Source organism: Anopheles gambiae, chromosome 3, assembly GCF_943734735.2.
Source record: "Anopheles gambiae chromosome 3, idAnoGambNW_F1_1, whole genome shotgun sequence".
NCBI lineage: Eukaryota > Metazoa > Arthropoda > Insecta > Diptera > Culicidae > Anopheles > Anopheles gambiae.
In genome coordinates this window covers 43606794-43619062 of record NC_064602.1, presented here as the reverse complement: position 1 = coordinate 43619062, position 12269 = coordinate 43606794, and the positions used below count along the sequence as shown (strand labels likewise).

The 12269-nt window shown below is 39.4% G+C and overlaps 2 protein-coding genes across 2 annotated transcripts; both read right to left on the bottom strand.

The window, feature by feature from the left end:
• Nucleotides 1-1933: 1933 nt before the first annotated feature.
• On the bottom strand, nt 1934-2390 carry LOC133392735 (uncharacterized). The gene has a single exon (XM_061653639.1). The coding sequence runs from the start codon at nt 2388-2390 to the stop codon at nt 2043-2045; it is 348 nt and encodes a 115-aa protein (XP_061509623.1). The 3' UTR covers nt 1934-2042.
• Nucleotides 2391-2672: 282 nt separating this feature from the next.
• On the bottom strand, nt 2673-3164 carry LOC1279248 (peritrophin-1-like). The gene is made up of 2 exons (XM_318942.4): nt 3050-3164; nt 2673-2983 (listed from the first exon to the last, which is right to left on the bottom strand). The coding sequence occupies exons 1-2, from the start codon at nt 3054-3056 to the stop codon at nt 2721-2723; spliced, it is 270 nt and encodes an 89-aa protein (XP_318942.4). The 5' UTR covers nt 3057-3164; the 3' UTR covers nt 2673-2720.
• Between the last annotated feature and the right edge of the window lie 9105 nt (nt 3165-12269).

Genomic DNA, 12269 nt, shown 5'->3' with positions numbered 1-12269 from the left:
TGCTGGAATAGCACAGGGACCAGATCAGAATTGCAGTTAGGAGTGTGTTAGTGGCAGCTAGCTAATTTCTTGTTGATTGTTCAGATAGTTTAGAGAGAGAGCGAAGGGAGTTTTAGTGATGGTGGTGATTCGAAAATTATTCGAAAAAAGGGGCAAAACTACCGCTGAGCCATTTGTAATCTCCAATTTTAAGCGCACGTGCTAAACCCGTGTCTCGGAAATGTATTTTTAAATAAAACTTGTACGCGCGCACCATTTTCAGGCGAACTTATTCAAGATTGAATGTTGCTTAAGCGAAAGGGAAGGGTTGAGTTTGGACCGGGTTTTAGTTAAAACGCAATTGACGACTACTATGCGATACCATCCGAAACATTCTTATTATTGCGCCCTGACACAATGGCCCACATTAGTGACCGTCGAATTCCTGTACTAATCTTCCTTCAATTGCACAGCCTCTGGTGGGTTTATCTGCACTTTCTATTCCCGATCGAGTGGTCGATCTTATTAGATCTAGCGCTATTTCGTTAACATTACTTAGTGGCTCTGCAGTGCCTGTAATCCTTTCCTATCCTTCGAGTGTATGCTGCTCGGTAAGCTCTTGTAGATGGGTAAGTTTACTAACTGTTTTGGAGAGACAGAATATACCTAGCTGATTGTAACTAACCAACATAATACACACAGACACAATATACTGACACCTAACCGTTCTTTTCCACTCCGTAACCGGGTGCTGATATTTGTGAAAAACGTTTCTTGTTTCCCTCTTCGTAGGACTGCGCACGCTTTCTCCCGTCAATTCTTATCCCCATTACTAGGACGACCTGTGTGTGTGTGGACACTACTACTCTAAGCTTAGCGAGTTTATCCTCATTTCCCATTATCTCTTTTTTGTACGTACATTTTCACATGCATTTGAATGAATTAGCATCGTTGTTTGTATTTTTGGAACAATCATTTTCGGACCATTTCCCAGAGCAGCGCCCCTCAATCGTCTCTGCACGACCACTAATCCCACACATGGCGCACACATTGCATATTTTCAAAAATATTGGAAATTCGTATGCTACGAAGATTTGATTTTGGCATTCGTGTTCGTGGATTGCAGCAATGTTTGCTCTCTTTTTTAAACTAACGAACTACTTTCTCTCTGTGGAATATACAACAAAAAAGGCTACAAAATTTAATGTAGACAACACGTACTGATATTTCCGATAACAAGTGTGTACTGGACCGACGATTTGCATTTTAACTTACCCGTTTTTCATTATCGTTCACTTCTTCGTAGGCTACCCGTGCAGTTGCTGTGCATTAATAGCTGATCCACACTATCAGTACAGCTACTAAAGCCTCCAGCACCTTCAACCCGGTCTCTCTTGTGCACTGGGTCTTCCGGAACAAGAAACCCCATCCGCTTCCCCAAAATAAAAAAAGAAGAACTCGGTGCTCCCCCAGGTCCCCCATGCATTCAACACAATGTATTCTACCTTCGTCTCTTAATCTTTTAACTGTGTGTATGTGTTAACGTTTGTTTTGAAACCCTGTTTTTGGTGTGAATATTACTGGCACTCTAATGCGGACACAGCAACGCGTACTAATGGAACTAGGACTAAGGGCTTTAGCATGGAATGTGTGTCTGTGTAACGGGGAGGTGGGTGGGTGTGTGTAGTGCATAGGCGACTGCCGACTGTATTTTTGGCAAAGAACCGAAGACAACCCTTAAACATGCGACTTCCAACCCTGAACCCCATTTTCCATCCCCCCATTCCATACCATAGGCTACCCGTGGAAGTGGCTGTCGTCGGTCTGTGGCCACGTGTACCCGAACAACTGAACGACTTGCGCGAAATGCGCGCTTACACAGAGACAGGATACACACATCACGTACTTACCGGCACTGGTGGCATACAAAGAGTAAAGCAATAAAACCACAGGATTCAGGATTACAGTTAACCCGTAGTAGTTTTATTCCGTTACGCTCATCACAGTAGATATTTTAATTCAACGTTTTAGCCATCCATTCAAACCATTCCCAAGGCAGCAATCTATTCCGACATCGTGGCAGCTAGCCGTCCCAGATCTTGCTCGATTTCGGCCATTAATTTATCGCACACTGCTTGCAATTCACTTCGCATTTCCTGCAGCGACTGTTTCAGCTCCAGTGCATTCGTCTTTTGGTCAAAGAACTGCTCGTGTTGCTGCACCGAGGCATCGTACACCTTCCACCATTCGTCCATGGTCGACTCTTCCGTGAGGGTTGGTAGGTTCTCTTTGCTGGCGGGTTGCGATACTGTTGATCTCGTTTCGTGGAACAGCTGCAAGTCTTCCAGCATCTGTGCTTCGGTCGGTGGTTTCGGGAGAGGAGCAATCGTTTGTTTGGCTTTACGAAACATTGTTTTATCTATTCACGCACTACACGTTTCACGAGGGCAGGACAAATTTATCACAGAACTTGGGTACGTTGTTATGATTTGTACGATTTCTCTTTTGGGCCTGTGTTTACTTTGCGCTGTCAACGCGAACGCGTTTACGCGTCAGTTGGGTTGAGTTGAGATTTGAGCACGTATAGCTGTTCCTAGCCAAATCCATGCCAACGTGGTTTGAAATTTGAATTCAAAATTTCTATATACAGTAACCGTCAAATATATCGCACACAGACACATATTTTAACCACATTTTAATTTTGATAATAAAAGATTTTATTCACTTAATTGATCGAACCATTACGGGTCGATTTGCAGCGGCCGTTCGCAGTTAGCTTCCTCGGGAAAGTCACAAAAATCCTTCTCGATATTCCAGTGCAAACCGGCCGGGCAGTCCATTTCGTACTTTTTGCCGTTGAAACACTTGTAGAACTTGGTGCAATCGGTAAAGTGGGGAATGTGAACCGGGTGGAAAATGTCGTCCTCTTCGGGGCATTCTAGCGGGATGTCCAGGGCGTGCACTGCCACAGCAAACGTGGCTAGCAAAATTAGCGCACCGGCACCTGAAAACCGTGGACAGTCCATCATTTGACTCGCAATTTCACTTGCAGTGTTTCACTTTAATTTACCTTTCATGATTTAAGTTCGATACAATTACTACAACAGCGTTATGAATGAAACGATACTAGCGAGTGATGCGAATAACGAGAGGTTTTATATATTTTCACCCGCAATATGATTGCTACTGATCACCGTCCAATGTGTGTGTGTGTGTGTGGAGAGATAATGAACAGTAGATAAGTAAGGCCACTTGAGTAGGGATCGGTCTTTTGAATCACCGATTCCAACGCCGCTATGGGAAGGTAATGCTATTTCTATTTATTTATTTATTTTATTGTGCTTTTACTCGCATTAGTGAGCAAACAGGGAGCTGAAGTGTTAACCTCGTGTTGCTTGTTATGGGTCATAAGCTACACGTTTATCGAGAGATGGTCATTTTCAATTCCGACTATTGATTACGACGATTACTGGGAAGAGCTCAAACAGTTACAATTATGATTAAAACTAAAATATTCTTTTTATTGAAATATAAATGCCTGAAAGCAGTGTTTTTTTTTAAATCCCGATTTATATGTATAACACAAAGTCTCCCATGTGATCCAAACGGTAGATTGTTTTGTAATTTTAATTATCTTCTACATTTCAAAATTGTACGAATTAGTAACAGCTTGTGTTGTGTCAGTGAAAGTAAACTTTCCTTGAGAAGGAGTTCAAGAAATAAGACGAAAATGTTCCATCCATGCTGTTGCTCCACTGTAGCTCAAATTGAGTTTTGAGTGCGAAAGATAAGGAAAGAAAGCAAAGAAAGTGTATGTTTTGCACTTTCCATGCGATACTCGAAAAAGTAGACCTTGTTATAACACACGCTCACAGGCATACCCAGCAGTTGCACTAGACCCACAGGAAATTGGCCACCGTTTAGAAGCAAAAGTGCCACTTGGCGGGCGACCCAGTGTTAAAGAGCAGCGAACGAGTGAAACCAGTGAAACAGTCAAGGTACAGGGCGGGGTCCCGGAACCGGAAAGCGGAAGCGGAACATGGTCGCGTCACGATGAACACTGGCGCTATAAACAAGTTAGTTAGTCAACCATACACATTTTGCATACAAGGTAGCGGAGGGGAGGGGGGGGGAATAAGTCGTGAAGCCCCGGACACGGACAAGTGGGAAAATTTCTCCCGCGGAAAGGGGAACACCAGATTTGGCATCTGCATAAAATTTTATGCAAATTATGCGCACCGAAAAAGAACCCCACTCCTGCCCATTTCTGCCCACCCTCCTACCGACTCAATCTCATGCGGGGTAGGAGTGAAAACTCTTTGGAAGTGGATCTGCCGCGCTTTCCTTACTGCTGCGGGATGATGTTTTTCGCGTAAACTTCACCATAGTGGAAGAGAGTGGATGTTTTGTCAGGACCGGAGATGATGAAAGTGTACTACGGAGGGAGCGGAAACAGAAGCGTCCCAGGGGGAGCCAAGGATCATCCTCCGGTGGAAAGGTGGATGACTGTATTAAGTCATCGAATCGGTGGTGGTTAAGTTTTCGCGGACAATAGCTCCTACCAGAGGGCATCTGCTTTCGGGGACGTTATTCATCGTGCTTAGAGTGGAAGAGGATCAGGTAACAGGTGTGAAGAGGGAGAGAAGAGCGCCTTGAAGACAAGCATTTGATTGCTGCGGCTGGTGGGTAAATTAATGGCGAATGGGGCGAAAGGGGAACACCGGAGGCACAAAGTGCCTAAAGTGCATTTTTAGTTTAAGTTTGTCCTGTGGCACTTCTGTTATATCTGTTGTTTTGTCACCATTGGATTTGGAAGCAGTCTAGATGTAGATTCACATCACAGCACGGCGAAAGCACTATTATAACGTAAATTTTTCCATTATTACTTTTTCAATTATTTCCGTTGCATGCATCGCTGGTGCAGTCTCCGTCTTGATTGTAGATCTTGCTGGGTTTAATTGCTTTATTTGTGCTTCGGTAGATCCGATCATGAAATGAGCTCAAAACCCGTTTAGCAAATATCCTGACGCACTGTTGTACCCATAGTTGGATAATAACTCTGAAACATCGGGATAAACGAACCATTCTAGATTCGCACCTATGATGGATATGCTGTTGAGTTAAAAGAATTGACGGCTGTAGTGTGGCCAGTTTTTTACCTACTAGGCTACTTTACTTTCAAATAGTGGATAACATTAAATAATAAGGAATAAGGAACTTTGACGTCATATTAGCCAGCAAAGGACTTAGTTTCCTTCAGCAATAATAAGAAAAGAGTAGTGATGGGCTTATTATAAGGAAGTGAGTTAAATCATTGCAATGAATAAAAGAAAATGATTAAAAGATCTGTAAAAAGGGAATATTGGGGAGAGAATATACCGTATTATAGCGTTTATAAGGGCCTTCTTTTAGGTCGAAAATGATCAAAATCAAAATAAGGGGGTAGGACAATTTGTCAATTGTTGCACACATCCCAATTATTGCACATTGCGTGTAAGTTGTAGGTTTTTTTTTAATATTCATAAAAACAATATTCATAAAAACAATGAAAAGAGCACTGTTATGATTATTTAAATACAAATGAAAATATTTCACCTGATTTCGATCAAAACGAATGGATTTCTTAGCTAAGCCGCTAAGAATTGTCCAACAATTGAGTTTTTGAATAGGTTTAAACATTTCTTGTATTTCTTGCCATTATTCATAATTTTTATCCTTAAAATAAAATATACATACTATTTTTAAACAATTCTAATTTATGCTAGAAAAATATTACAATAGTATTATGGTTTTATCCATCTCAAACATATGAAATACGTTGGCTATACCCTTAAGTGTGAAACAATTGGAAGATTACACTTGTTATACACGGGTAGTAATTTTTCGATTACACCTGAGGCATTATATTCGATCACAAATCATGTGAACAGTCATGTGCTTAGGTATTCTCATAGATAACACTAGATAATAAAGGAGTGTTGCCAAGGAAATGCAAAAGGAAAAAGAAAAAGGATTGAAAACTGAGGAAACAATTGATCTCACTCGTTCTTTAAATAGGTGGTAAAAATTCATAAGAACTTCATAACTCCAAAAAAAAGTAAAAATTCATAACTCCAAAAATACCAATTAATAAGAAAGAACAAAAACTAAAGCACAGAAAAAACCAAAAGAATATGAAAGTAAACTGATGCACTTCCATTCGCTTGTAGAAGAAAAAATAAGAAAGTAAAAAAAATTGATCTGCAGCAAATTGGTTGTATCGAGAGATTTGTCTTTGCTGTTTTTGAAATTTATACTATTAATAGTATCTCTGATCTTGATGATGGTGAGATTATTTTTCTTTATATATTAAAATTATACAATAACACCAGAGCGTAATGACAAACTAAATAAACAAGTAATTAAATAAATAAATATGTAAATAATTATGTTCAAATAAAAATTATATTAAAAATATATTAGTCCGAGCCAACATAGCGAGCTTTAGAAATGCGTGCGTACAAGTGGACATTTGGATTCTACTTGGAGGAATTTACTGCCTACACGCGATCTGGGAAATGCACGCGAGATGCACTCATTGATGGTGGCCATTTTTAGATACATTCGGTTCTCCTGTTTCTACAGGTAATGGTTGTTACCTGCTGGAACCCGCTGGTACCAGAGAACTGGCCTTATGAACGACGCAGTTGTGTCCTAATAAGAGATGCATCATATCCATCAGTTGGATGTTGGTGAGGAAAAAGGAAGCTAGGGAATACCATTGCATTCAAAGATTTATACCTATTTTTCTTTGATGAAACTATGTTGATCGTCTTGGATGTGAAAATGACTGGGTGAGTTCCGCTGAGGATTTTCCAATGACCTCGCCTGCTTCGAAAATTTATTTACTTACTACTTTTAGTGTAATATTATATTAAAACTACTTCTGCCCTTCTCAAGACTGTAATAGGTGGGATTTATTTTAAGAATAGTCTATAAAATGTGATTTAACTCTTTCAAACAAATGCAAACTCGCTCACAGTAAATTAAATCAATCGTTCATTTGATTGCTGTGTGATTAAGTAAGTAAGTCACTACGACTACTGTTGAGAACGCGACAGTACAATTTTATTCAATTTAATTTTTAATTTAACATTTTTTAAATCTTCACCGGCGAGATTCACATTTAAATTCAACCCGATTAACGAGCATACTGCAAAAAATTCGCAAAACCTATTTCAAGCGTGCAACTTTAGCAAACAAACGTGCATAAACAGCATAAGTCTAGGAAAATAATCAAGCACTCGGTAAGGGTCAAAACAAACATTGTAAGTTAGGAGAAATACCAACTTAGAGATATCTAGAACATTCATGCAGCTGAACAAACTTTAATCAGGATAAGAATTCATTTTATAAAACACTTTAGCTTAGAATAATTAAACTATTCCCGAGATGCATCAAGCTAAAGAACAAAATAGACGGAACGCACAATCGTCGTGCCATATGATTGCGAAGCAATAAACAGCATCTTCAAAAACCGAAATGCAGAACCTAAACCTAATAATTAGAATTTAAAATCAAGTTCACGCAGAAAATAAGACAGAATATGAGGACATTTTTGAATTGTAATAAATACTTGCTATTTAGATATCAAATCGTACAGATCACGTGTGTCAGTGTCGGGTTGAAGAATGAGTTACATGTTTAACTTTCAATTCCCATTGGGTCTTGGATAACTCACACAACTGAGGGATTATTTCCATCTCTCGCATTAAGGAATAATTGATGATTAATACTGCAAGCGTTGTATCAATTGATTTCGATCGATGGATTTTGTTCTTTCTTCTTCTCTGTGCTTCGGCTCACAAGTACTCACTTACTTGCTTATACGGCGTTTTAATTGCTTTGTGGTTTGCGGAAAAGAACATATAAAGAACATAATGCAGAATCGGCATGTCTCAGAGGATATATTCGTAAGCTAACGTAACTCTTTCTCCACAATCCACATGTTGCAGTTTGTACTCTGTAACCGCCAGCCCAAAATTCTAGCGTTTTAAGTGTTAAGAAAATTAGACATGTTTATGAGCTTTACTGTCGTTTTTCGATAGTTTCTTATAGCGGATTAAGGAAATTTGCAAACCATTTTCATTATATTTAATATTCTACTTAAAATATATAGTTATATCCGTATACTTGACACAATCTGAACTGAAACCTTATAATTTACAACAATTACAAGAGAAATATTTACAGCTGTGTATTCAAATGAACTACACTCGATCCGGTTCAGAATATTGATAGTCATAATTTTTATTGGTGTTCTTTATGGTATAGAAAGATAATGAAACAAATATCCCCACCGGAAAACGGTACCTGATCTTGCAATAATCAACTAACTCAGCCTTCCCATACCGCAGCCGTTAAACGTTCACCCGTTGCGACAGTATCCATATCTCGATACGTTAGCTGTTTATGTGATGTTGTTTATCGAAGCATGAGCATGAGTAAAAAAAAAACGAAAGAAATGCAAACCCCCAATACTCTCCCGTACAAAATAAAAGCGGGAACAAACTTCTCCACGGCAGAAGGAAAATCCAACATCTGGCTGTCAGCAAACCTCTTATCAGCTTAACAGCGCTACCCCGGAATCTGTTGCAATGGATCTCTGTTGCCTCTGCTGCCGATATTCGAATTCCCTTTTGCCCATACGAACAGAGCGGGTGGGTGCTTATTGCAGCCTAGAACTGGGGCTCGTAATGTTCCTTAGCGATACCAGGCCCAGGGCGGGAAAAGAAAAACTGGCACCATTTTCGGGCACACCGTGGACGGAAGCAATCAAGCGTGGGCACAGTCACCCTCCAGTACGGGAGATCGGCACAGTTTGTTTGACTATCCGTAAAACTTTCCACAAATCGTCCTCGGGCACTACGAACTGGAAACCACACTCGCTCATACACACACACACACACACACACACACACACACACACACACACACACACACATGTCGAAGGGGGAAAGCTCTCCATTCTCATGGTATTTAGCAAGCAACATTGCGAACAACACTGACCACACAAGGCACACGATGCCTCGGTCTTACCCAAATGTGGGAGAACGTGTGCACTCGATAAAAAGTAGCAGCTGGTGTGCTTTTCGGGTTTAGGTGGCAAAGCAACAACAAAATCAAACAAACACAAAAAAGGCAAAGAAGATGGTTTGGCCTCCATGTTGTCGTTCTGTTGTTCTGTTCGGACCCACTTCGTAATAGTGAGGGAAAACTGAGTTGTGTTGGTTCGAGCTGATGGAGAATGGAACACGTTTCGATAGTGCTTAGTGCTGTGTGTGTCTATGCTTTATGTGATGGAGATAAATTTTCCTCCACCCTCCACACATCCTTTTCTACGTTTTTCTTGAAAATTTTCAAATACACTCACTCATGTATCGTTGGTCATCAAGTTTCGGAAGACACACATACAAGTAGTTTTCCTTTCTGCTAGGTGCACCCTCACCCGTACCTGTGCAATGGTGGTGCGATGAAGAGCAAAACTTTACATCGTGCACACTTCCGGCATCGGCATGGCATTATGTAAATTTGCGGTGCTCCGTTTTGGTGCTTCGTGTGTGTGTGAGAGTAGATCGAACTACCAAAGATTGGATTTATTTAAGCAGCAGACAATGATGTCGGAAGGGAGCATAACATAAGTTTCTGGGGAATATTTATATTGAAGAATTAATGCTTGTTTTCAGTTTTGCAGGATGCGCTGGAATCTTCAATAGATTTTAGAGAGCTGAGCTGAGAGAGATTTTATTGGGCCTTGGTAGAAAAATGGGCACATACAACAATGTATACATTTTGTTGCATGCAATTTTATGTTTATGTTATGTTATGTCTATAAAAAAATACAAATGTAAAGTAAAGGTGTTTACAATTACTTTTTTAAGAAAAATGATCTTGTACGATGAATTCTTCAAATCTTTTGATTTAATTTAACTTTCAATCATTCAATTTAACTTTCAAGATTATTTCAACATTCAACATAGAAAAATAGAAATACTTCAGTTCAGTTTCTAGGCGAAATGTAGCATTTTTTTAAATCAAATTTGTCTATTATCATACTTAAAATTTCATATTTACGTCAAAAATATACTAAAATTTAATGTGTATCAATGATAACTGTCTTTATAAACTAGCATAAGCATCATGAAACAATCGTTCAATAATAAACATAATATGTTAGACAGTTTTTTTATTTGTCTTTTTTAAGTTTTTTTAAGTTTAAACATTGATTAGCAGTCAAATATAGTTTTGAAGTGATATTAATTTATACTTACATTACTTGACTTAACTCTTACCTAAGTATGCGCTTTACGTCGAGGGGGAAAAGAAGCATTAAAAAAGGTTGTGCGTGGAAGAATTTATAGATACTAGTTAATTTCGCCAGATTACAGAGTTGCGCAACTCGATTTCAAAGATCTCCTTTTCACTTAATAGTATATCAAAATTAATGGTCTCGAAACCCGGAATTCAAATGAGGTACCTGTTGCGGCTCACGGTAAACTACTTTAAGAAGTTTTAGAACCTATAACTTTATTGTATAGCGCTAGGTTTAAAAACACGTCCGACTTGTATGGCGTTCACCGATCAAGAGAGCGATCAAATCAGCCCGGATAATCGTGCTTCCTGTTCTTCTCTTCCGCTAACGACCTGCTACTTCACGCGTTTACAATCGCAAGCCGAGTTCGTTCGAGCTATCCTAACAGTAGCTATGACGACCCCAAAAGAGACCTAAAATCAAAACAAACACCATATTGGGCCTGATACCAATACATTACTTAATCCGGTTCAAGAACTGCACACAAAACACAACTACAACATAAAAACGGTCCTGAATCTAATACTCAACCAATATCGGTTCTGGAACCGATACTGAATCCATACCGGTCCTGGAACCGATCATGAACTTGTACCGGTCCTGGAACCTATCATGAACTTGTACCGGCCATGAAACCTATCATAAACCCATACCGATCCAGAAAATATTCCCGTTTTAATTTATTTTCTGTATTAGTACCTGGAACTGTTCCCGATTCGGATTCGGAACGATACCTGAGCCTGGTAAGGGTTTGGAACCGATACAAATCCAGTTCCGGAGTTAACCGTATCCGCACAACAATCGGATACTGGTGTTTGCAGTTAGTTTTTTTTTTAAATCAATCTTTTATTATTTGTGGGAAATTTGATGTTAGAATAATGGTGGCAATGAGTCCACATCCTGTTACTAATGGTTCAGAAAGGCGAAAGCTTTATCACCAGCGCGCCTTTATCACTTACGTTACTTTACGTTAGAAAGAGTTTAAATAATTTAAGTGTGCTACTAGTGTCAAAACCAATGAAACCCCTTGTAAAGCCATTAAGAATAATGAAATTAAAACTAAATGTGTAGCTATAAGGGATTAAGTTAAGCTCTTTCAGGTTCTTAAAGATAATAATACGGTCATCTAGGCTGTTCGTACGAGAAATAACAAAAAACTGTGTGAAAAAGTTCTTAAGGATAGAGCGCATAATTTTGAGAGTATAAATATAATTCTGAATAGTAAGACAAATAAATTCATAAAAATATACCTCAATTAAATAGAGTAAACCTTCAACGAATCTCCTATGCGAGACAACGAAACAAAGTAAAATCCTGCGCAACATATGGTCAGTGCTCGAAAAATCAATAACAAATATCCATTTATCAACTTTTTTTAGTGCTTTCTGAAAGGAAAGAAACAGTTAGATTCGCAAAAAACGGGGATAGGGCAACAGCATGTGAAAATCCCTGATGGCGCTTTCAATCTCACGGGGAGAAGATCAGCTCGTAGGGTACTGAAAACAGACAGGAAAAAGAACCAGGAGGAATACGAATGAAGCAATGATACTACCACATGGAACGACCTTTTGCTGTTTGGGTGTACGGAGTGTTTTGTTTGTTTTGTTTGGTTTTGTTTTACCTTTCGTCTGTGTGTGTGTGGTGAAATGTGGCCCACAAAATGTTTCGACTTTTCGATCATATTTTCACGAACCAAATCAATGTGCCAAACACCGCACCGCATCCCTTGACTCGTTCGATGGATGGAACGAAATCGAACGGATATCCTTCACTGTTGTTTAATCTTGCTGAAACGGGCCGGACATGTGTGACACGGGTATTCCGTATTCGTAGGTTATTTCGATGTCAGAAAATATGGCAAAACTTTCCATTTTATTAGAAATCTTCCGATTTCTTTGAGACAAGCAGTTCGACACGGTGAACGATGGGTTCTCTCCCC